The 25418-nt window shown below is 42.1% G+C and overlaps 1 protein-coding gene across 5 annotated transcripts in view; it reads left to right on the forward strand.

The window, feature by feature from the left end:
* LOC117003727 (CREB binding protein) overlaps positions 1 to 25418 on the forward strand; it is a 95602-nt gene that overhangs the window by 7297 nt on the left and 62887 nt on the right. For 4 of the 5 annotated variants that reach the window (XM_033073891.2, XM_033073896.1, XM_033073893.1 and 1 more), the window contains exon 2: positions 6453 to 7165. In XM_033073891.2, coding sequence (XP_032929782.1) covers positions 6453 to 7165 — 713 coding nt within the window. The remainder of the gene's footprint in view (positions 1 to 6452; positions 7166 to 25418) is intronic. The other variant, XM_033073895.2, reaches the window with a different exon arrangement.

Here is a 25418-nt window from a genome sequence, read left to right on the forward strand (position 1 = left end):
AAGTGCCCACTATTAATTACCAGACTCTCAGATGATTCCTTTTAGAAGGGTCATTCTGAACTTAAATGTTGTGTCAGCTGTTAAATTTGGGCAAGAGGCACGATGTGTGTGTTTGTGATAGGACGAGAGGGCAGTCTCGCTTCTGTTCATGTTAATGTGCTCCAAGAACCTTAAAGTATTTAATCTTCATCAGGATGGTCTTGTGAATGAGAAGCTGATGTTGCCAGTGTGGTGTCTCCCAGTCCATATGCAGATTGCCTCTTCTTCCTTCTGGAAGGTTTCTGGGTTTCTCTTCTTATGGTAAATAAATTTACTGAAGCCTTCTGGTCTGTAAGAGGGTTAGCCTGGTAACCATGTGCACTGGGACAGTAGCCATGTGTGTCTTGTGGATGCTGCTGGGTGGAATTTTAGACTTACTCACAAGAGCAGACATGGCAACTGTGTCAAAATAGTGAGGATACCTTGGAAAACAAGAGGAAGGATGGTTTTGGAGAGGAGCAGAGCAAGGCAAAGGCAATCAATCCATCGTTTACCATCTGATGCTTCTAAGAGCAGACCAGAGTGAGCACTCTTGTTGGGCTGATTCTGCCATGCATTTTGGGGTTACCTTGGCTTTATTCCCCTCTGGGAAGAGATTAGAGACTAGCTTCTTATCTAGGTATTTTTCATATTTGTTTCTTTATATAAACCTTGGTGCCAGGTGTAAGGGCCATTAATGTGCTCTCATATCCTACTTTGTAATTGATAGGGAAACATTCAAGTAATCTGTGATTTATTTTTATGAAAGGGTAGAATAATCCCTAAACCTACCAATTATTTCTGAAATAAACCAGTATCTCAGGTCTTTCTAGATTTTTAACACAGATTGTGTTGTCACTGTGAGCACAGCAAAAGAGAGATAGTGGAGACAAATTGGACAAGTACAGGAGAGAGAACCTTGAGGTTATGACATCATGATACAAAAGACAGAAGTGGAAAGAGAGGCTGGGGATTAAACCTGGTGTGACCAAGGAAGGATCTCAGTTTATACTATTCTCTTCTCATGCAGGTGAGGAGGACAGGGAGAGAACAGGTGGCTTTTCCTATATCAGGTGGTAGTTTTTATCACACCTTAGTGGTGATATAAAGCGTGTGGATATGTGCATTATCCCCATCCTGGCCTGTGTGTCTGCTGGTGGAGCTGGTGTCAGGAGCCGAGTCAGGAATACAGGTAGTATTGCAATAGAACTTAGAAGAGAACAGGGTTTTTTTTTTTTTCATTAGTTTCGTGATTTGTTTGTGTAACAAGCTTTGGTTTTGAAACGTCACTTAGTTGCTGAAGTCTTATCAAAATGGGTTGGGGAAGATGTTAGGAGTTGTCTCTAAAGTCCCAGTCACAGGAAAGCAAGAGAAGGCAAGTGTTAAAGCCATTTTCAAAAAGGGTTAAAAGACAATACAGCCAGCTACAGATTGTTCAGCCTCCTATCCATCACTGGGAAGGTCATGGAGAAGCTGGAATGAGTTCAGTGAAGGGCTGCTCAGGAGATTGGGGGCTGGAGCATGTGCCCTGTGAGAGGAGATGGAGGGCTGGGCTGCAGGCAGACCTGATGTCCCTTCCAACCTGAGTGTCTGCAGGCCTCTCAACAAGAGAAGGCTGTGATGATGATTCCAATGAATTTTCTAGAGATAAATCCCAAGGATTCCAAAAGATGGGGTGCATATCAGTGTTTGGGTTTTGACCAGCGCAGTGACTCAGGAATGAGTGACCCAGACTGTATTCCTTTTCTCATCCCAAGTGCAAGTAGTTTAAATGATCACGCAGGTAGAAATTTAGTTAAATATTCAAATCTCTTCTTATTCAAGCCATAGATTGTTGAGACTCATCCAGATCCTCGATGTTGGATCTCTCATTCCTTCTCCTCACCCTCCATCTAGCCATCAGGGTCTCCTTAGCCCAACCAGGTCCCTCATCACCATGGTTCTCAACCTGGTTGTTAAACATTGTGTTTGGAAGGAGTGATGCTGCTCTGCTCAAAGTCAAGGTCAGATGCATGTCAGTTCCCAGGCTTTCCATGTCTTGTTAAGGAAAGACACAAATCTAAAGTTCCTTTACTGGAAATTTTAGATTTTTCATGAACACATTGTTTAATTGTTCTGAAACATGAAATGCAATATTTGTCTTTTGTGAAACAATAAATTACAGGATCCCCAAACCTCGAAAGGAAGTTGGAATGGATGTGGTCATTGCTGACTGTGCTGCACAGTGTGGCTATTGAGGGGAGCTACCTGACAGTGAATTTTAGGGAATGGCTGGAGCTCTGAACTGTTGAGGCTTTGTCTGCTGGGGTCTGGCATGATTGAAAGAAGCCTTACAAAACAAAATTGGGCTCACTGAAATGTAACAGCTATGTTGGCATGAAAGAAAGGCATGGTGAAAATACTGCTTGTGTGCTGGACTTCAGTGTGTGCTCTGTGCCACGAGCAGGCAGTTTGTGACAGGAAAACTCCTGGTCACGTCTCAGGCGAAGATTATGCTGTGAAAAATGAAACTGAATTTGATAGTTCTCCTCCTACTTGCTGTGAGATACATTTGAGATAATAAGTGGCATAATGAAACACCTTAGGATGTTTGTCACCTCTCCTGGCTGAGCTAAAGGGGTAAAAATGGTGACATTGAAACAAGTTAATTGATTGAATATGTATATTAGGGAAGTCTCCCGGTAACAGTCACAAGCAGTTGTGCAGATGAGAATGTTCTGCCTTCAGGATGCTGCATAGTTTTAGGGTTTTTTTTCTTCTGAGAAGGAAACAGAACATCTTTTTTAAAAAAAAATTCTGCTCGCTGAAAGTGTTGTCCAGGAAGGCAGAAAACTGTGACATTTAAGCTCATAAGACTGAAATTAGGAGAGAAAGTGTCTCAAGTGTTGTTATCTTCTATGTGTGAAAATAGCTGCTCGAAGAGTGCAGAATGCTGGAATTGGAAAAGGAGCCCTTTGGAAAGAGTGGGGGTGTGGTGCTTGCCTAGTGCTTTTCCATGCCTTCCAGAAGATGTAATCTCTGGGTTTTTGGTGCTCTGCTGTTAGGAGGACATTTGGGTTTATGTGACAGAGGTAATGAGAGGTGTGAGGTTTAGATCAGAGGTGCATGTTAGAGACAAGACATGACAAGGTGAATCTCCACAGCCTTAAGTCAGCTCTGGGCTCTGAATTACAGCTATGTGCCTTATGGGTTTAGGGAATCTGTTCTCCTTTAAAATCCAGACCACTTGTGCTACTCTGATGTGTGCTGGATGCGTGGCAGGCTTGAGGACAGAGCAGGTCAAAACCTGGTGGGACTTCTGAGCAAAGATGTTCCCTGCCCATTGCTTCAGGTGACTGCATGTAAGTAAAGGCAAAGGCATCCCTTGGCTTTAGCCTTTTGGTAGCTGCCTTTGAGAAATTGTTGAAGCATTGAGAATGGGATCAATTCTATTCTTCTTGTGAGGATGGAGGGTCTGCAGTTGCTTTTCATTTCTCTGTTGGTAGAAGTGGGCCGTGTTCTTATTATGGCAGATTTTTATATGCGTGTAAATATATTTATTCTTTTTATAACTGCCAAGACTATCTCTTATCTTTATGGATTTGTTGCAGACATGCTGAAGTAGATTTTTGTTTTCTGTTGTATTTTATAACCGTTGTAAAATGTGTCTTGTGTTGCTGTTTTTAATGTGCATGACTGTGATGAAGTATAAAAGAAGATGATTAATCATTGCATGAACAATTGAATTCTTGGTGAATTTTTACAGGACCATTGTGTTAAGTTGTTTACCTGCTTTTTATTTTCCTGCTGGCAGAGCTGTACATTTTCCATGTCTAACCTTAATGTACAGCCTTCTTACAGGAGCTTAGGAGTGGTAGATTACTTCAGGTTTTAAGTGGCAGTATTCCCAAATGCTTTCTTCACTCTTTTTTGTAAACTGCAAAAACATTTCCAGTTCTTGGCTCTGGCAAGACTCAGAGTCCAGCCAGCCAAGCAAAAAAACAAATTGAGCATTTATATTCCAGCATCCCATTTTGAAATACAGCTGGAAAAAACTATGCTTTAATCCACAGCAACATCTTCCCCCTTCATATTTTGTCTCTTCTTCTCTGCCGCTATCCCTGTACCCACACATCTATTGTCCATGAAGTATGAGCAATTTTGGTGCAGAAGCTTGGAAGAACACCTTTTTGTGGGATTTACAGAAGTTGTGTGAACAAGCACTGTAAAACCTTGAACTTGGGGAGAGCTGGGATGGTGAGAGCAGTTTAACAAAGGTGGAACGTCAGCCCTAGCCCCGTATCCCACCCTCGGTGATGGCTTTGGTCAGGCTCCAGCTGCAGCCACCACCAGTGGCAGAGCCTCCAGATCCTCCCAGCATCCTGGGCCCAAATAGGGAAGAAGGAAAGAAGAACCAAATTGTATAGGAAGTGGCAGATTGCAGCATGGTCAGTGTGGAGTGGTTGTGTAGGGAAGAGGAGGAGAGATGAAGCGATCATGGAGTCAAAGGTACACCAGGAATATTTCTAGAAGACAAACAGGAAGGATGAGCTAAAGACCTGAAAGGAAAGGCAGCAAGTAAGAGAAATTAAAAATATTTTAATGAACCTTGCTAAATGAAATGTTAGCTTGTTCTTTGTCTGCTTGGAAGGAAGCAGGGGCTCTGTTCTGAGCAGGGTGTATTTGTCACGGCCGACATCATGCAATCCTGGAGGGATTATTGACTCCAGTAGGAGATGATGGCAGGCTGTGGATGCCTGAAGTATGTGGTGCTTTGAGCGCCTCAGAACAGCCAGAATTTAATGTTTTTGTCTTTGTTTACTGTGCCTGTTTGTGTAATGCACTAGTCACTGCAAGTCTGACCATTTTTATTAATTTTTCTTCAGTTAGGTTGAATTGGAAGTGCACATGCTGATGAAATGCATGATATTAAAGTGTACTGAGATGGCTTGGTGATGCGTCTGTGCTTTGTGATACAGCTTGTGTTGCTTGAGGTTTGTTGTTTCTTTTCAATGCACCATCTTACATCATTTTTGCAGCCTGGGTCTTGCACCATCTTTTTGTGGTTGAAGAGTGAATTGAGCTTTAAAACAATGAAGCTTTTGGAATATCCTTCTTTAGTAAAGAACTCTTCTTCGCTCTAACCTGGAAAAAATGTGACTTGTTGCTCAGTGTGGAGGACTGGGGTTTGTCAGGGCTGGCTTGGGGGGCAAAATAAAGTTTTCGCACATTTATGTTAGTGTGAGAAGTGATTGTTTTAGTTCATATCCTTGGACTGGAAAACTCTTCCAAGATGTGTTGAATGTTTGAACAGCTATGCTTGTGTGTTCAGGTTGGTCTGCTTAGATGTTTATAAATATTGCTATATGTGCCTGTCCTTATGTCTTCAAATATGTAACTTTCATTTTCACTTGGAAGTACCTATGTACAGTGAAGTAACATTCTGTTTTTCAGTTACATACTAAAATAACCTTGTTACACAAATGCTGCTTGTCATGTGCAATAAAATATTTTAGTGAACCTGAGTTGATCCTTTAAAGGGAAAAAGGAAAAAAAGAACAAGTCCCACCACTTTTTTATTAGACTGGATGTTGCAGCCAGGCAGAGCTGTTCCTTCAAGTGGCTTAATGAAGATTTGATTGATTTATTTTGCTCATCTGGAGAGTGTGTGGATTACCTCTGTCAATATTGGGCATGATAAACGAGGGCTGGGCACTTACAGAGCAATTTGAATTATTTGAGCTGTTCAGGCATTGAGCAGTGACTCGATTCAAAAGGCATTACAAGGAGAAAATGCTGAGTGCCTTTCGGGATCTTCTGAGGTAGCAGATCATGGTACAAATCAATGACTAGAAACTGATCTTAAATGTCTTTATATGTGAGACTGGGATCAAACTGCTGAGGAAATCATTATTGTTCTTTGGTGAAGTTTTGAACCAGTGCTGGAAGATGTTCTTTGGCCGTGTGGACACATAAATGACAGGGTTGAGGTAGAATTGCTGGGTGAAATGCAGTGGCTTGGGATTACAGAGGAGGTTGGAAAAGGTGATGTAATTGCTCTTTTGGGAGAGTAAATCAATAGGAAAAAAATCTGTTGTTGTTTCTGCCTTCATCTTTTAGCCAAAACAAGGGAGATTTAAGTGTTAAATTAGATCATTGTATTCATGCCACATTCGTAGTTTTCTTAAGCTTTGTTTCATCTAAATTGTTACCAGAAAGCCTGTTTAGTGGCCAGGGCTGTACCGTGCATGGTTGGCTGTGTGTGCACAGTGTGTGATGGCTGCTCTGAAAGGCTCAGGCGTTTGTGTCACGGGGACCCTCGCTCCCTTCTTAGTCTCGGATAAAGACATCCTGAATGCCTGTCATTGTTAACACTGGTACAAAGTAGCAAAGATAAATATTTTAGCTACTCGTTCCTCATGTTTTCTCACCTACGTTTCTGTTTTAACTTGTAGATTTTGGATCTTTGTTTGACTTGGAAAATGATCTTCCTGATGAGCTGATCCCCAATGGCGAGTTGGGCCTTTTAAACAGCAGTGGGAACCTCGTTCCAGATGCAGCTTCCAAACACAAACAACTTTCTGAACTTCTGAGGGGAAGCAGCGGCTCTTCCTTAAACCCAGGAATTGGCAATGTGAACTCGAGCAGCCCCGTGCAGCAGGGGGTTGGTGCTCAGGTCCAAGGGCAGCCGAACAGCGCCAACATCGGCAATCTGGGCGCCATGGGGAAGAGCCCGCTGAACCCAGGAGACTCCTCTGCTCCAGGCCTGGCCAAGCAAGCAGCCAGCACCTCTGGACCTACCACACCTGCATCCCAAACTCTGAACTCTCAAGCACAAAAACAAGTGGGAATGGTGACAAGCAGCCCTGCAACATCACAGACTGGACCTGGGATATGTATGAATACTAATTTCAGTCAGACACACCAGAACCTTCTCAACAGTAATTCTGGTCACAGTTTAATGAATCAGCCTCAGCAAGGACAAGGGCAGGTAATGAATGGATCTCTTGGGGCAGCTGGAAGAGGAAGGGGAGCAGGAATGCAATATTCTGCCCCTGCCATGCAGGGGAATGCAGGCAGTGTGCTGGCAGAGACTTTAACCCAAGTATCTCCACAGATGGCTGGGCACACCGGGCTGAACACAGCACAGACAGGAGCAATTACTAAAGTATGTACATGCCATTTACTGTATTCTATTTATTGCACTTGTTTTTCTCCATGCAGGTGTTTAGGATAGTAGATCCTTTTCTGGGACAGAACTAAAGGATGTGCTTTCTTGAGTCTGTAGTTACCCATTTCAGTCACCAGTGATATTGTGAAATGGAGATAATTGAAGCAGTACTTTTCATGTAATCAAAAATGAAAGCACTTGTTGAAAAAGACATCCTCGAAGCTAAAAGTTGGAGAGTATCTTAGCAGGGTGAATTAGAAAAGAGTAGAATAATCCTGCAGAAAGGAAGCAGATGATTTCTCGTGTGCAGAATCTCAATTTAACTGCCAGACAACACCATCTTCTAAAGCAATGTGAACACTTGGAGATTGAAGGGAGAGGTGTAGCAATTGCTCCTCTTGTCAAGGACCACTGTCAGCAGCCATGCAGCGAATGTTTTTTATATATGGAGGAACTGATCTGGAAACATCAAATTTCACATAGATTGCCAAGCTAATGCAAACTGTGAAAGGGAAAGGCAAGAGCCTTATTTGGCAGCCATTGTGGATCAGGCAGGGAATATATACCTGGAAGTATCTGCCTCTGTCAGGGGACACTGCTCTGGCTCCCTGCTTGATACAGTTACTGCTTTTTAGTTCTTTGTTTTCCAGGTGTGAGCTTAGAGCAGTGTTTTGGCTGCTGCCCCTGCTCTGTACCTTATCTCTTGTCTGGGTTGTTCTGGTACAGTTCCTTCATAAAATTTTGATGGCAAACCCACCATGTTCTGATATGTAGAAAAAGGTCAATTTTTATCTCTGATATTTTATCTATTCGTACATCAGTAGCTGTTGTCACTGTAGTCTATTAACATGTAAATGTTAATTTATTGATGTGTTAGTAATTGCGAAAAAATTGCGTTTTCTGACATGAAAGTGTGTCCTGTACTCTGAAGAGGTGTTCACATCACTGTGGAGTACTGTATAGTTAATTTTATTTTTTTTAAATAAAAAACCATGAAAAGCAATCTCTGCAGTGAAGAGATGCTTCTGCTTAAGGAAGAGATACTTGTGTTATGAGTGAAGGTCAGAGCATCTGAAAGTTGACATAATTGTTTTGGAGTCTGGAGACATAATTTTGTTGTGTGGGAGCTGATTGGGCTGCACTGAAAGAGAGTCAGCTTATCTTTCTTTTGTTTTCCATTGAAATTTGTGGGAAAAGTGAGGAATTCTATTTATCTGGCTTATTTCTGTGAACTTACAGATACCTAAGTTCTTGGGAGAAGATTTTTCCTAGTCACTACTTAGTTTTATGTGAAGCTACTAATTTTTCTATGTGAACCACATGAAGTAGAATTACCATGAAGCAAAGGACTTGCTGACAGAGTCTGTGAGCCTGGTGGGGGAGGTTCTGTGAGGTCTTGATTTATTTTAAACAAACCCACCTCTGGTAAAGAGCAGACCAGATCTTAGACAAATTCCAGATTTCAAGGGCTTCAGGCTTAGCCTGTTGCCAGCTGCAAATGGATTCACCAGCTGAGGAAAGGGACCCAGTTTACAGATGTGCAAGAAGCAAAGTCAGTTTGAACAAGGAATACATGGAAAAAAATAGTGAAAGGACTGTTTCATGACAGATGAAATGGTGATGAAATGGTGCTTCATTGAAGGTGCACTTAAAGAAAATAATTTTAAAAACTTGGCCGAGTAAAACAGGAAAACTGGTGTTTTCCAGGGCTCCATCTCTTGTTGAATAAGATGAAACTCAAAAGCATTGTTTCTTTAAAGTTTTACTTTATATGCATCTTATTTTTCTCTTAGTCAAGAGACCAGGTGAGCTCAGTATTACACAAAGATTTTGTGTTTCCATTTTGTAACAAATCCTTGCTCCCTGAACTTTCTAGTGCCAAGCAGCGGCATTCTCTATTTTTGCCATTTTCCTTAGCTGGCATTTGAGGATTGGTGTCCTTTTCCAGTCTCTCCCCATCCCCCAGTTTATTGTCCTAATAGGATTATCAGCCATGATTGTGTGTTAGCTTTTTCTTATTGATGCTCCAGGAAAGCTTTTAAGAAAAGTAAAGAAACACTTCAGTGAGTTTGTCTGTTCTTCTGAAACTGAAATTTCTACTGGAGGAAAATGTAGGTTAGTTTGTTTTTTTGCCTCCTGATTCCCTGGTGTTTACCACTTAATGTGTACAGCTTAAAAGATTTGAAGAGCTGTAATAAAAGTGGTGAGGCAGCTGATCTACCTAATAGTGATGTGCCCAACTTGACTCAAAGGCTTAAAATGTAGCTGCCATCCTGCTTGAAGAACTGTATCAAGGCTGGAAGGAAATTCTCTAAGTGATGACTGTAGCAATATCCTAAGGGAAAGACAGAGCTGTGAAATACAAATGCATAAAAAATACCTAAAAACTTTTTAAAGCAAGATCTTCTAATTACATTAAAACTAAGTGATGTGCATCTCTGACTAATCTTGTTCAAGTGTAGCTCAGTAGCCCATTTTTCTCAGTTCTGTTTATATGCAGTGTGGGGAACTTGTGACCCTTTATGGTTTGGGATCAGCTTTGTTGGGCAAGACCTTACTTCTGTGGTGGTTGGTTTTAATTCTTTTTTAGTATGTGACTAATCAATCTGTTCCCTTTTCTGGTTTTGTTTCTTGTGGTGTGTTTATACAAGCATTCTTTTTATTAAGGGAAGAAGGAAGAATATCCAGGATCTAGTCCCTTCACCTGATCTTAGAAATTGTAAGAATTCATTTCATCTGGACCATCAGCAACCATGACTGTTAATTTTTATCTAGACTTGCTATTTTGAGGCAGAGCTGAGCAGGGTGACTGAAGCTCATGTTCCTGTGCTTGCATGAGCCAAAGGTGGGGATAAACCTTCCCCCTACCCTATTCCAACAGGAGTGGAAAATCACTAATTCCCAGTGTCAGAGAGCAAGAAGGTGCTGATACCAAGACAGTTATTCTTCCATTGGCAGGGAGAGATGAAAGTAAAATACTTCCTCAGTCTATAGAGATGTGAGCCAAGATTTCATGTATTTCACATGATGCTCACAAAGATCTGTGATTCTGACTTGCTGAGATAACTGGAAACCTGGGGAGCCTTCTCTTCCATGATACTGTGTGTATCTCTGCTCCCTTCTCTGCCATTCTCCTTTCTTGTAACAATTCTGCTTGCAAATGTGGCATTATCCTGTTTTCTTGGATGACACTACAAGGAGAATTTTTATTGGACTGGATTGAAGTTCCTTAGGAAATCAGCTTTAAAGAGGAAAGGATTTGTCTTTGAACAATTGTTACTTGATGGGAATAGAGGAACAGATCAGTAATGAAGCAGTAATGAATTGTCCTTTTGTGTTGTACCTTGTTTTTTGTTGAATCCATTAAGTCCAGACAATGTGTTCAAACCATCTAGAACATCTTATTAGAGCTGTTTTTTTAAAGGTTTTTGGATGTGATAAGCACTAGCAAAACTCAGCAGATGGTCATTGCTTCCATAGGAATGAGCATTCATTGAGACATGCTTGTGCCTAACATCTCCTGTTGCTGTGGGAGTTCGTCTTTTCCAAGTGAGGGAGGTGAAACCTTCCTGTTCTTTGTGGCTGGCAAGGGCTTTAAGTTGTTTCTTGTGATGAGTTGTTAGAGAGTCTCTTGCTGAGATGCATTCCCCCTGTCCTAGAACAGCTGTCAATGCCTGGGGAAAGTTAGAAGAAAATGTTGGGAAGTTCCCATTTATTTTGTATGGTTCTCAGGCTTTCTTTTTGCCCTGTGTTAGGTGTTTTTCCTAGCAGTGAGTCCCCTAACTTGTGCTTCTGCTCTTTCCCTTAAGAAGTGGTAAAGTCCCATTCAGATGAGAGGACTCTTGAGTGCTTTCTTTGCCCTGTGTTTCCAAGCTATAATGCCTCCTCATACAATTCTGTAGAAGGAATCACCTTTTCTTCTGTAACTTCAGAGTCCTATCACTCCAACAATTATATTCTGGTACCCAGCAGCAGAAATGAAGGAAAAAGTCTGGAGTTGTGCATGGCTGATTAACCTGCAGAAGGTATTGCTGTTAAGCTGCAGTGAAGATACAGCTTGCTGGGGGCTCCTTTCAAAGTATTTTTCTTTATAGAACCATTAAACCTACCCCAAGTTCAGCTTTCCTTCTGAAAGGCAGGCACAGTTTAATCAAACATTATTGGGCTCTGTATGCCTCAGAAAAAGATTAACTTGTTTGGTAAGACTGAATCTATAAAGAGATGAGAAGAAAAAGGTTGTTTATTTTCATACCTAGTTATGAGGTTTACAACATTAATGGTTGTTTGGGGGTTTTTTGGGATGCCTATTTGAAGACTGAAGATTTTGGATAACTTCAGTCTACCTATTTTGAAAACCCTGAAGGAAAATACTTATATTGATATGAAGCAGAACCTGCGTGCAGGGAGAAACTGATGGAAAAGCTGATGTGGCTGGCAAATCTTTCAGTGTATTATTCCAGGGGATAGCAGGGAGTTCAGATACAGAGTTCCAAGTGAGTTTCCTTACCTCTCTGTATGTATTTGAGCCCCACTGGAAGTTGGTACCAGTGGGATTGGCATCAAAACGTGAACAGACTCAAAATAATCACTAACTGTGCAAAACTAGATCTGGTCTGCTGGATTTTTGTCTATGAGTGCAGAATAGTTTTTTCCTTTAAATAGTATTGGCCTAATTTGTTTGGACATTGCATGTTTTCAACTTTATTTCAGTCAGAATAGCCACATGGCAGTGTATGCTTCAGTAAGAGTAGATTCTGATTAAAGAGGAGGAGGGGGCTCTTACCAGAAGTGAACTTCAGAAAACAGTAAAGCAATTTTTAATTTCTATCAAGAGAATAATCCATTGTCTTGGGGCTTTTTAATGTTGAGCTGTAAAAGAAGTGAATTCTGTTGTTGTTGTTTCCAGGCAGGGTGTCTGTGTCATACGTGTGCCTTGGACAAGCATATTCACAGTTTTGCTCCCTGTGCTGTTCACTGAGTGGTGTTTTGATGTTGGAAATTAATCTTGAGTAAATTAAATATGATAATGAGCTGTGCTAAAGAGCAAGACTTCCATAGTGTATGTGGTTACGTTACTTGTCTCGGTGTTGTGAGGAAACTGTGGTAAGGAAAATTTGTGATGAGAAAAAATGAAGCCAGCTATTTATTTAAACAGATCCCCCAGTTGCTCTTGCTGAGTACCAGATTTAGATACGCTTGCTGATTGTGAATTAAGTCAGCTGAAGATGTTCTCATTCCTTTGCAGCTCTGTGTGTTTTAGCAAACTGCTGGTGCTGTTTGTTTCTGTGGTGCCTCTCAATCTGTCTGAATTCTGCCTGAATTGTTTTAACATGACTTGCAGTTAATTTGCTTCTCATCCACGGAGTTGTCCGTGCTCAGCTGCCAAGCTGCCTGTCTCCTAGCAGACCATGCCTCTGGCAAACACCAGTAGCCAGTCCAAATCATATTCCAAACAATGCTGCTTCCCACTTCCAAGGGACTCCTAATAACATTACAGACTCAACCATAGCTGCTCTGTTCTCTGATGGATAAGGAGCACCAAAACAGCATTTTTACTGAGGAGAGACATATGTGTTTTTGTAATAATACAACAGGAGAAAGCTGTAAATACAGAGAAACACATAATAGCAAAACTCTCTGACTCGTAGTAAAATGAAAGTCTCCAAGGCAGTTTTGTTTTGAAACATGACCGTGGAAAGTGGCGCTCCACAGATGAGTTTGCTGATACGTCAAAGAGATTTAGTGACTTAAAAAGCTCCCTTCCCACAACTGTTACTCCTGGCACCTGAAATTGAGTTGTTTCCTGTTTCTAGTAAATGAGTTAAGTCTTGTTTGCAGTTGTGCAATGTCATTGAAGATCTTTGCAGCGATAGTCACTTGGCTGGGGCTTATGCAGGTATCAAGGTTCAGTTTGGCTCCAGGGCTGCAAGAAACAGAGCACTCAGCCTTGGTGGGGACAAACCAGAGCTCAGTTTCCTCTCCTCCTGCTTCGCACCCAAAAGCCTCTCTGGGCACTTGCACTGGCTTATCAGCCAGCTGACAAAAATTAAGTGTTATGGGATCTCTTCAGAGCAGAATTGTGCCATTATCTTCTACTGTGATAACATACCACAAACATTAGGGTTTTTTTTCATCAGTTATATTAGTTAAAGTCTTGTAATTCTTTGGTTTTTGTTATTAGAGTGGAGTTTCTTTCAGATAAGCTTCTTAGAAATAAGGTTTTGGGAGTGAAACTAACAGATCCATCAGTTCCTTTGGAAGCCATTGATTAAAAGCAAGATTTACAGTGTTGTTTCAGGCTAGTCAAAATGACAGAAACTCCCAGGTCCTTGCTGACAGATGTAACTGAGATGACGTCTTTCTGTTTTTCAGACTGCTTTCACATATCCTCCTGCTGCTGTTTGTAGTTTGGGGTTTTTAATACCCAGGTAAAAAATGACTCAGATGTTGGGAGGGAGGAAAAGCTGCCAACTGAAACGTTGGTGTGTGGAAGTTACGAAATGCCTGGTTCCTTCAGTCAGGAGGAAATGTCTCTGTCACAGTGATTTTCTTAATAGACTCTAATCATGCATGTAGATATGATTTCACAGCAGCCTTTCTGATGAAAAGACCTTTTAGCAGCTCTCAAAGCTTGCCCGTACTTAAAAGATAAACTTAATATTTGTCCTTGACAGTGAGCTGTGATTATATTGGGAATCCTGCAGTTGGAAGGACATACAGAAATCAAAGCAGGCAGTGTTATGGTCTGGAAGCTAAATGCTGGTGGTTTGTTTTTTTAGAAAAAAAGTGCAGGAAACTTGGAAGATTATGTAGAGTTTGATAAACTGTGTCAGCCTTCCTGAGAAATGGATCAGGAGTGGGAGCAGTGAAAGGAGGTGATTTTCCTTTTGCAGCTTACACGAGTGAAAACAATTTGTTGAAGGAAAACAGGACACTTCAACCATCAGGCAAAAAATAAGATTATGTTGGAAAGTTGCACTTTGGAATTTTGAAATTCACTCGTTTCCATAGGGGGTTAAAATTTCAATACAAGAGGCTACACAGAACATGCCCAAATCTACTTTGTAGTGGGCAGATTATTCTTCACCTTGATTAACATTTAAACTAGAAAAGGTGTTTTAATGCACATTTCCCCTCTATATGTCAAAAAAAAAATTCTGAATTCTTACTGGTATAATTGCTAGTTTACTCTGTAGAGCTGAGTATAAGGAATGGCAGAATATAATGGCATTTTCCTTTCTTCTTGTGAGTGTTTGGAGGAAATACCTGTTGGTTTTTGTTCAGAAGCTGAAGTCCATTTGTGTGTGACAGCAGTTTGCTGTAACTGTGTCCATGGGCTGTAAATAGTACATGCTGGTTTCTCCTCCTCATCCTCCTCCTTCTTGCTATTACAGTAAAGAGTATTTTTATTTACTCCAGAAATTACTGTGACTGTGAAGTGGCACACTAAGCTTACTTGTGTTTTAACTGTTTGTGTGTAATCCAAGCAATGTTGTTAATTCTAAGGGCAGGAATACTTTGCAGAATTGAGATTTAGATGAATAAGGATTTGAGATAGTTTTTGTAGCACCATGAGTTGAAAAATCATCTGTAGGTAGTACCTGGAAATGTCTGTACTTACAGGTTCTGAAGATGCTCAAATCCCAAAGTGATGGACATGTTCTTTGGTATCTATATGCAAATCCTATTTAGGTTTGGGAAACAGTGTCCTGTGCCCAAAAAAGGATTCAACAGTGCCTTTTGTTTTAGAATGAATCATAATGAAAATACAGAATGTTAAATATAGGAGCATCCTTGCCAAAAGAAATTAAATAGAATTTTTGAAGAGAGTGGTAAATAGATTTTTTAGCACTCAGCTGCTGTTTTGGGTGGAAAGGATTTGTGTTCTCAGAGTGACTGCAGACAATGCTGTCCTGGCTGTGTGGCTGCTCTGCTTCTCAGGGGAGTTTTGGAAACAAAACAAATGCCCTTTGAAGCTTTTGGCAAATTGACTCAATTAAATAACTGCCTTTAGGACAGGAGGATCTTTGTACCCTGGTAATGGACAAGTGTTGGAACACCACCGGTTGAAGGTGAGATTTCTCTGGGAACAAGCAGTGGTGACTCCCTTAGTCTGATATGGGGCATCTTGGGTTAAAAAGCATCTCTGGATCATCCTCTGTGCAGCTGCTGTCAGGGAGGAATGTGTGCACAGGCCTGGTTTGTTAAACTGCTCAATTTTAATCCTGTTTAAAGACAACTATTAGATCTTGCCTTGTTTAAAAACCTGGTCAGAATGGTCTCAATAGCTTCATGGGGATTGTTAAATCTTCAAGGAGAGCATGTTTTACAGAAGGACTGGAAATGTCACAGTAGTGCTTGAAGTCACTGTGGTGTTTCAAAACAAATATATTTGGCTCTTAAAGTTATTTTAAAATATTTTAACAGTGTAAATTATTTATAGTTACATTTCTCCATAGTTAATGTCAGGCTATGATATTTGTACTGAGTGGTTGTTTGGAGTAAACAATATTGGTTTTTGTTTTCAATGTAACCTGTAGTGTGAGTTTGTTTTTTGTTAGTTTGATTTTTCTCCCTGGTCTGGATTGAAAAAGAATAGTTGCTTTCAGAGTTAAGCTTCTCCCTTCACTCTTTCCACTTTTCCTTTGGGATTCCTGTCTGTCAAGGAGAGTATACACTCTACGGGAAGGACACAGAATATCTCTTCTCGTTATATTTTGGAGATACTTTTCCTCTTGCTGTTCCTCCTCAGAGCTACTGTTGCCTTTTCCCTGTATCTGTAGAATATCACATTCCATGGGCTGCCTGATAATGTATCCTTAGCCAGCTTCTGGGAGATAAATGGGGAAAAAACCTCTTAAGTAGTGCTGCTGTTTTCTCTTACCAAAACAGCTTATTCCTTATAATACTAAATTTTTGGAGCATGACGTGCTCTGCCTTTCCTTGGCTGTCTCCAGCCGACTGTAGGCACTTCCAAACTGCTGAGGTGCTGGCAGACACAACTGGCAATTCTTTTGGGCCTGTTGGGTACAGCCTGAAAGGCTGAGATCCCCTGTACAGGAAATAAAGGATGGAGTGCAGACTTTGGGTTCAGTTTTATATAGAAATCTGCGTTTATAGAATTACAGAATCATGGAGTGGGTTGGGTTGGACAGACTTAAAGCTCATCCCATCCCACCCCTACCATGGGCAGGGACACCTCCCACTGTCCCAGGTTGTCCAAGCCCCATCCAGCCTGGCCTTGGACACTTCCAGGGATCCAGGGGCAGCCACAGCTTCTCTGGGCACCCTGTGCCAGGGCTCCCCACCCTCCTAGGGAAGAGTTTCTTTCTCATCTCTGATTAAATTTCCCAACTTTCACTTTGAAGGCATTGCCCCTTGCTTATCACTACTGTTCCAAAACTTTTTGTAATTCAGCTTAGTGATGATGAAGTGCAGGAACGGGGGGAGGACAGGGATACTCATTTGGGAACCTGTGTTAGAAAACTGTGTTTTGGTGTGACCATAAATGTGCTTGAGTACACACTGAAGCTTCTCCTGGAATTAACTCATAAAAATTTTGGCCTGTGCATATACAATTGAGTATCTGTTGAGGCATAGCTTCACTGAATTTCAACCTTTCAAAATTCTCTTTTTAAGTATTGTTGAATTATTCTTCGTGTCTAAACTAGATTTTCTTGATGCAACGAACATTTGAAATATCTACAGTTAATTTTGTGGTTCTGGTTAAGTTTCTGTTCTCGTATACTAAGAATAATTCTTGTTTATCTGAGGAAAGCCACTTGCTCTGCTTGGCACTTCTAAAAGCTCTTGAAGCAATTGGAATGCATTGATCAATTGTGGCTAATTATCCATTAGAGCTTTGAAGTTGTTGTTTGCAGAGGTGACACTCATTACAAAGTAAACCTTCTAAGCTTTATTTTGATTCCTAAGTACAACAGTGATACTAAGTGCAGAAATTGTAGTAGATTCCATTGTGTTTGTATCCAGTCTTGTGCAGAATTTTGGAGACATTTTCTTTCTTCAGGCATGTGTACAGTGTAAGCATATGATAATTTGATTTTCTTTTCCTGGGAAAAGTTGATCTCTAGTTAAATGTATTAAGAATCTGTTCTCTGTATATCCAGTCGTATGTAAAGAAGGTTTTCCCATGAAATTTTGTCTTTTGTATTTCAGTAATTGTGGGGAAACATGGGTTAATTTTTTTTAAGGGCCTTGGACTACTGAAGTTCTTTGGCCTCTGTGAAATGCTTGGAAGAGAATTTCACATCTTATTACAAGTGGTTATAAAACACCTGGCTTCTTTTTGATGGGATTTTTAAATTTTTGTTTCTAGTTTTACCAAATTTTAGTAATAAAGGATGAAGTAAATTACAGTTGTTCCTGGACATTTGAGTATTTTAATTTGAGTTAATTTACTGCTGAAGAACAAGACAGTAATTGCTTCATGAATCTGTTGTGGTAGGCCTTGGTTATAGCAATTAGCTTAAAGTGATGGGAGACTTGGAGCTTGGCTTCCTCTGAACAGTGGTAGCCAGATCATGATTTAATTCTCAAAACTGATTCTTGAAATGTTGCATTTTAAGGCTTTCTTGTTACTGACTTAAAAGTGAGTATTTTTAACTGAATCTTTTGTCAAACTGCCAAACCTGCAGGTTGGTTTAGGTGAGCGCTCTCACCTCAGCTCAGATAACATCATTGCCACCATTCTTGCACTGAGATTGAATTCACTTTTTTTTTTTTTTGGTAACACCACTGGCTTTCTGCCATAAAATGATTAATCTTTTCCTTGCCTCTCCATCTGTCCCTCTGGCATATACATTCCAAGCACCATGGTGACTTTCTTTTGGAACACATTACTATAGGATGAAATAGCAATTTGTAGAGACTTAGGGTGGGGTTTTTTTGTCAGTAAACAGATGCAAGATGATGCCAGTGTAGTAAAGAAAGCCTGTCTTTCCCCTTCACAAATGAGCATGAATTCCTAATGAACCTGTCTCCTGCACTTCTCTGGGAGCTGTAATCACTGAGGTGGACCTTGCTTCATGCTGGAGGTTTGGGCCTCGTTCCAGAGGGAGATAAGAGTCCAAAGAGCAAAGTCCTCAACCTGTGCCTGCTGGAAAGCTGCTCTTTGCTACCGAGTCTGTGAGCAAAGCACTGCTGGGAGTCATGGCAGCAGCGCACAGGGGCTGAGGAGGGATTAACTCCGGAGGGTTGGTGCCAGATCACAGCAGCTCTGGAGCTCGTGTGTGTTCTGCTCACCTGGGCTCTGCTGGTGGAGTGGGCAGATGGCAAGGCACAGGTCCCTGTCTGTGTGTTACCTCTCTGGGAAGCAGTCCTGTCCTCTTTCATTGTCACCAACAGCATTAAAAGCAGCTGAATTGCCTGTCAGTCTGAATTTCTTAGGTCTTCCATTACCTAGCAGATTGACTCCTTCATTCACAATGCTTTGTAGACTTCAGTTCGTAACTTCTGAGCAGCTGAGACACCCAACTGTTTGATTTCCTGGTATTGAGAGAGAGAATAAAGATCCAAAGGAATAAAGTTAAAACTTTTTAAGCCAAGCAAGGTGATGTGCTGCTTGTAAGAACATTTCAGTGGATGGGAAGAGAGAAAAAGGGAGCAAAATGCTGAGTGTTGTAGCCAACTGGTGTGTTGAAAGCCCAGATTTGAGGTAGGTGTGGTAATTTGATGGCAAGGGACTTAAAGGCTTGATCTAATAATGTGGTATGAAGTGGCTGATTTTGGTGAGGCCCATAAAAGAAGGAAGTAAAGGGTGCCTGGGATGACATGTCCAGAAATTGAGTCATCACTGTCCTGTAGTGATTTGGACAGCGAAGGCCTGGAGGCAGAAGCAGGGTGCTGGATCTGTGTGGAAGCAGGGTACTGGGTCTGTACCCAGTCATTCCCTTCATGCTGAACCCAAAGGATACTGCTTGGATGTGTAGGTCATAGTGGGAAGTGCAGAATTCCCATTTTGTGCCAACTTGCTCTATTTTTAAAATAAAAACGAGCGAGAGAGAAGAAAAGTGTCCCTAATATCTCAGTGATATAACTGGGGATTTTGAGTGAAGCATGAGAGATGCTGAGTAGCTGTGGCTCTGTAAGGGTTGGAGTGTTTGTGCACAGCTGCTCTGAGCCTAAGGCTGTTGATGAAGTGGATCCCTAAAATTCCAGCTCAGGCATTCAGAAAAGGACATCAGTTTACAGCAGCTCTTGAAGGGTGGAAATAGTTACAGTCTCCTCAACCTTTAGCATTTTGTATCATACATGGTTGTGGCAATGGTACAGCAGGAGGAAGTAGGGGAAGTAGGGAGAACGTCCTTGCAAATCCAGGGATTTAGAAGAAAGCAGTAGTGAGTGGCAGATGTGATTTACTAGAGCGATTTACACTGTTGAACAGCCAAACTCTCACGTATGCAACTCTTCAACACTGCTGTTAGTTTGTGAAGATCTGGCCTCTTATCAAAACAGATCAGATCTAGGATGCCTCTGCTCTCTCTCGTCTTTAACTATGACAGGCATGTTCTGTTCTCTGAAATAATTTAAATTATTAATCTGGGACTTAATTTGGTTTTTAGGTTTTATACCATAGACTAAGTCCAGAATAATGCAGGGATAGTGGTGGCTCACTTAAAAGGTGACTTTGTGATTTCCTCCTACAGTAATTTTGTCAGGTTCAGAGGTGTGGGAAGAGTTTGGTGAGAAAAAAAGGTGGTTCTGACTGTCCTGATTTTCTATTGTCAGAGCAGATCCAAGTAACACACCCAGGAGGTTGGCTGTGTGTCCTCACACAGCCGCTGTCAGAGCTGCAGTTCTTTACAGCACCCCCACCACGGGGGTCTTCTGAACTGTTTCCTGTCGAGCTTTCAGCTCCCTCCCGTGTCCTCAGATAATAGCTCTGAGGTGCTGACAGGACAGTGCTGGCAGTGGTGGTGGCTCCTCAAGAGCCCTGGGTGGTGTCTGCTGCTAAATGCAGTGGGTGAAGGCAGAGGTCTCTGTGCCTTCCTTCATGGACATGTCAGTCTGTGACTCTGCTGTGGCTTAGGGGTGGTATTCCTGAGTTTAGTGCTCCCACTGAGATCCTCCAAACCATGCTGCCACTCCCTCAGTCCCCCTTTCCCTGCGCTGGGATGGAAAGGAGAATTGGAGGCAGAAAAGGCAGCGATCACAGGCTGAGATAAGAACAATTTACTGGAAGCAGCAATGAGATAAGAAACAGGAACAGCAATGATATTAATAACGAAAGTATATGAAAGAGGCAAGTGATTCACATGCAAAATGCTCAGAACAGCTTTACCCCTACTCCCTTCTGCTGGCTTACTCGACCAGGACAAACTCCTTCTCCCCAGAAGAGACTCCTTTAATTTTTATTTTTTTTTTTGCAATGGTACAGAATAACCTGAGCATCCTGGCCGTGCCCTGTCCTGGCTACTGCAGGAAATCAACCCTGTCCTGACTGGAACCAGGACATTACTCCTTATTCTATACCATGTGCTCATGTCCAATTCATACACCTTCCAACTAGGTATATACATCTGTATTTGTATTTATATATAAATATATACATCTCCACAAGCACAGGTACCATTTCTGTAGTCAGTGACCATTCCTCCAAGATGTCTGTTGAGTTCATTTAGTCTGTGCCTGTGGGTCCTATCATTCCTAGATGTCTTCCAGGGCAGGAGGTCTGCTGTGCTGTTGGCTGGTTCAGGACATCAGGAGCTCACATGGCATGTGTGAAAAGCACTTTCCCTTTGAGCATCCAGCCCAGAACGGGTAGTCAGGATTCCAAGAGAAGCTGTTCTTCAGTACCAGTCACTTTGGAAGCAGCTTGAGCCTCTTCATAGGCTGCCAGGATCTCTTTTTCAGTTTGGGTGTAACAGGATTTGGATCCTTTCTGTCCCTGACTCCAGAACCTCAGAGATCATGCTCAAGTCTCCCCAGGTAGTTTTTCCCAGGCAGACCAGGAAGGACCATTCTCCCATACTGCAGAGCATGTTCTTTACGTCCTGTCCTGACTGGCCCAGGGCTACTGCTTGAACAACCTCTCATTTGATCTGTCCAAAGGTTGTTGTTGCTCACTTTCAAATATTGTTTCACTGTGACACAGAAGAAAAATGATTTCAAGATGGAGAGAGCTGACAATCTGACTGTAGTCTGGGATGTGCATCCTCCAAAAACCTCCAGTGAGGCCGCCCTTTAACCTTACTTTGCTTTATCAAAACCAGGAAGATTCTGGATAATCTTCTCCTCTTTATCAAAAACTTCCTCTGCCCTGTTCTCCCATACAATGATGTCACCAACGTCTGTAAATGTTCTGGAGCCTCACCCTTTTCCAGTGCAGTCTGGATCAGTTCATGACAAGTAGTGGAACTATGTGTCTGTGCTGTGGCACAGCAGCTCTCAGCAATGGTGTGACTTCATTCAGGGCACCACATTCCACTCTCAGTCTGCACTTTCCATTGGACTGACACACTGTGTAGGGCTGTTAAAGGGTGAGCAGGGCTTGCTGAGCACTCCCAGCTCTCCAATCCACAACCCATCCCAGGGATAGGGTCCCTCAGGGCTGGCTGGTGTCGTGTCCAACAGGGCACTGTTGTGGTAGTGATCAGTACATCATCCCTCATCAGTCTCACAGCAGAAGGGTTCTCTGAGGGACCAGACAAGGAATTCAGCTGTTGAATTATCTCTTATCTCCATAGCAGTTCTCCTAAAAGCCCAACAATTCCCTTTTGGGACCTTGAAATATCCTCTCCTGAAGTGATTCATGCCAAGGATACCTGGAGCCTCTGGGCCAGTCACAATGGAGTGTTTTGCCATTTATTCCCAGCCAGGCTCTCTTCAGCTTTCAGTACAATGAACTGTTGGGATCCCCCTGCCACCCCAGAAACAGAGATGGATTCTGCCCCTGTAGATCTCAGTGGCATCAGGGACATTGTGTGCTGGTGTCAACTAAAGCCTTGTATTCTTGTGCATCTAATGTGCCAGGCTGTGGGTCTACACATTCCAAGAGATCAACAATCCCTTTTCTCCACCTGGCTGGGGACAGGGCCCCTCTAGTTCTGATCATGGTACTTATTTTTCCCTTCTTGCAAATATGAACCGGAGATCTATTGAAGAGGATATGAAATAACATCAGCCCTTCATGTCTGAGGACATGCCCCCAGGAAAATTGGGGGGCATTTATCCTCGAAGAATTTCCTGTGGTTGCTCTTCCTCTCAACTCTCATGCTCGTGCTGCCAGGGCAGAGGTGAGATTTTCATCCCACTTCTTCATGTCCACTTTGTGACCATACAGGTAAATCAGGGTTACTTTGTGGTGTGTCCCCTCTCAAACCAGCAGTATCTTGTTCCCAATAGCAGAGATTCTGGTCCTTATTGGTGTCCATGTGGGACTTCTGCTTTCTAGTTTGCTCAGTCTGATCTGTCCACAGTCTTGGTCAGTCCTTCCACAGACTGGCAGGGAGTGAAGAAGATGATCTTCATATTGCCAGAGTTAAGAAGTCACCTGAAGCCCTGTTCCTATTTCATTGGCATCATTGCCAGTGAGCTGGCCTATGGCCACGGCACACTCCGTGCAAACTTCTGCCACGTGGATTGCATACTTAACATCCGAGGGAAATTAAAAGTCCTCAAAAACTCTTGTAACAGGCCTGAAGGAGGAAATGGGGGTGGAAAGCTAGTGAAAATCATTCTCTCCTGTTCCCTCCACAGACTGTATGCCATTATTAAGGGATTCCCAAAGGTAGTGCCGAAGTAAGGACAGGAGAGCAGCACTGAACCCACCCCAAATGACCCTCACTGCTCCCGATGTTATCATGTCATAAACTGATATCCACAGTATAGCAACAAAGCCATCCTGCTGTCTGTCTCTGCTCTGAGAAAGAGCACTTAAGGAAGCAGGTTAGGTACCACACCCACACGAACAGACAAAGCAACACTGTGCCCAGCTCCCTACCTAACCCAGCCAATGCTCAGATAAATTTGTTTCCAAGCCGCTTCGGCAGATCCGTTGTTATCTGAGCCCTTGGAGCCGCGCTGGTGCCAGATAAGGCTCTTGTGGTTTAGGAATGGTATTCCCCAATTCAGTGCTCGCACGGAGACTCTCCCTGACCCCCTCCCCCTGCGGTGGGCTGGAGAGGAGAGAGGCACAAAAGGCAAAGATCACGGCTTGAGATAAGAGCAAGAAACAGCAAAGAGATAAGAAAACAAGCAGAGATATGAATGGTTCTCATGCAAAATGCTCAGAATACCCCTTCTCCCTGGAAGAGACTCCCTTTCCCAAGCCCTCAGCAGTGATGGGAGGTGGTACAGAATCACCTCTGTGTCCTGGACGTGCTCTCTCCCAGCTACTGCAAAAAATAAATCTATCCTGGCCAGAAGCAGGACTGTGTCATAATCTACCTGTCCATCTCTGCTCAGCAATCTTGGGAACTTAATTATCTGTGAGGCCATTAAGAAAAATGGCTCAAATTGACCAGTGATTTCCAAAGTGATTAGAGAAAAATTGATCCGAGGGAGGGAGGAGATGTGCAATTTCCCTAGGATGCCTGACTAACAATATAACTGGTTTGTGATCCTGCAGTCAATGTCAGTCTGAAGAGGCGACTTAATTGTTGCAGGATTGAGTGAGTGGATGGAATTCTGTGCTGCAGTCCATGGTGTCTGTGATCTCCTGTCTTTACAAGAGCCATCACCTGGAGCTGCACCCAGCCATGCTCAGTATCACAGTCCTGGGGTGCAGAGGATGCTGCAATAGTTTCATTCATTTTTTGGCTTCTGTTCTGCACGTCTGCCTTCCTGGACTTTGGTCCCTGGGTTTGGTTTATGGACTCTAGTCAAGGTCTCAACTACCCGGAGATAGTTTTTTCTTCTCATTTTTCTGTGTTGTTTCTGGACAAGCAGAAGAGAATTTGTAATTATCTTTCTCTTATAAGGTTCCACTTTAAAAAAACTAAAACATATGAAAATGACAGTGGTACAAAGATGGGATACCTCTGATTAGAAGCCTTATGATTTTTGTGAACTAGCTCCTCTTGATGAATAGAGGCACACATTATTTAAATAAAACATTAATATAATCTTAATGATTCCAGTGGTATTTAGTCACCTCCATTTTTTTCTGATTTTGGCTTTGAGGCTACAGAGCTTCAGCTCCTACATGTTGATGCATCTTTGCTAAATAGAAAGTATTTGTGTTATCATCTTTTTATTCCCAAAGTCAGTACTTCAGAATCACTTCAGTCCGTGCCTTAATAAGATAAGCAAATTAATAAGCTTAAATAGTAAGCTAAATAAATTAGGCTATTAGATTGCAATTAGCCCGTCTTTGACCATGCCTATTAGTCCTTTGAGCACTACTTGAGCCCTCTCTGGATTCTGTCATTTTTACCTGGCATTCCTGAACTCCCACAGCTGTTGGTCATTGTTGCAGCAGCGTTCCCATCACTCCAGACACATAATGGTGGCAACTTTCCCCTTATCCAATTGTCTTTTCATCCCTCCTGTTGGCATACTGAGAGCTCACATTTGTTCTTCAAGCATTTTGCAGATTCATGGCTTTCAAAGTCTGGCCAAGCTTGTCTCGTTTGCTTCCTTTCTTTCCAGGCTGTTTTCAAGTCAAAAAATCCAGCGGATACTGAATTGAATATTAACGATAACTATTTTTAGTTTATAGGATTGGATCATAATCAGATTACTTCAGCCAGGCTTATTTTCCACTGAGCCCATGCTGCTTTGAGTTCTTTGGTTCTCATATCAACCTTTCAGTATTTTTTGTGTTGTCAGCTCAGCCCAAATCTCATGGTATTGTTTTGGTTTTAAATACTTGACCAGAATAACCTTCTTCCATTTTTGTACAGAGTCAGTGCTTCAAAATTTAATGAAAATCAACATTTAACTTGGAAATAAGTTTGTTGCTTTGAGTTTTTTGTTTGGGTAGTTTCTGGGGGTTTTTTGACTAATCTGTCTGGACCAGCTAATTAAAAAAAAAAAAAAAAAGTGTTTAAGGTTCTGGTGGTATAAGATACAAACCCAGGAGCATTATCAGAGGTGGTTGCTGCCCCTTGGCACATGCCTACAAATGCAGGTGCTTTCTCTCTCACAGGAAAATGGAGGCTGAACTCAGTATGTCCTGACAGATCTTTTATTAAATTTGGAAACCCTGGAGTGAAAGGTGGGCTGGGGCAACAGAGGAGAACAGAATTTCCTAAAGGAAAGTGGATTGCAAGGAGCATAGCTGCATGCA

This window comes from Catharus ustulatus, chromosome 16 (assembly GCF_009819885.2).
Source record: "Catharus ustulatus isolate bCatUst1 chromosome 16, bCatUst1.pri.v2, whole genome shotgun sequence".
NCBI classification, from domain to species: domain Eukaryota; kingdom Metazoa; phylum Chordata; class Aves; order Passeriformes; family Turdidae; genus Catharus; species Catharus ustulatus.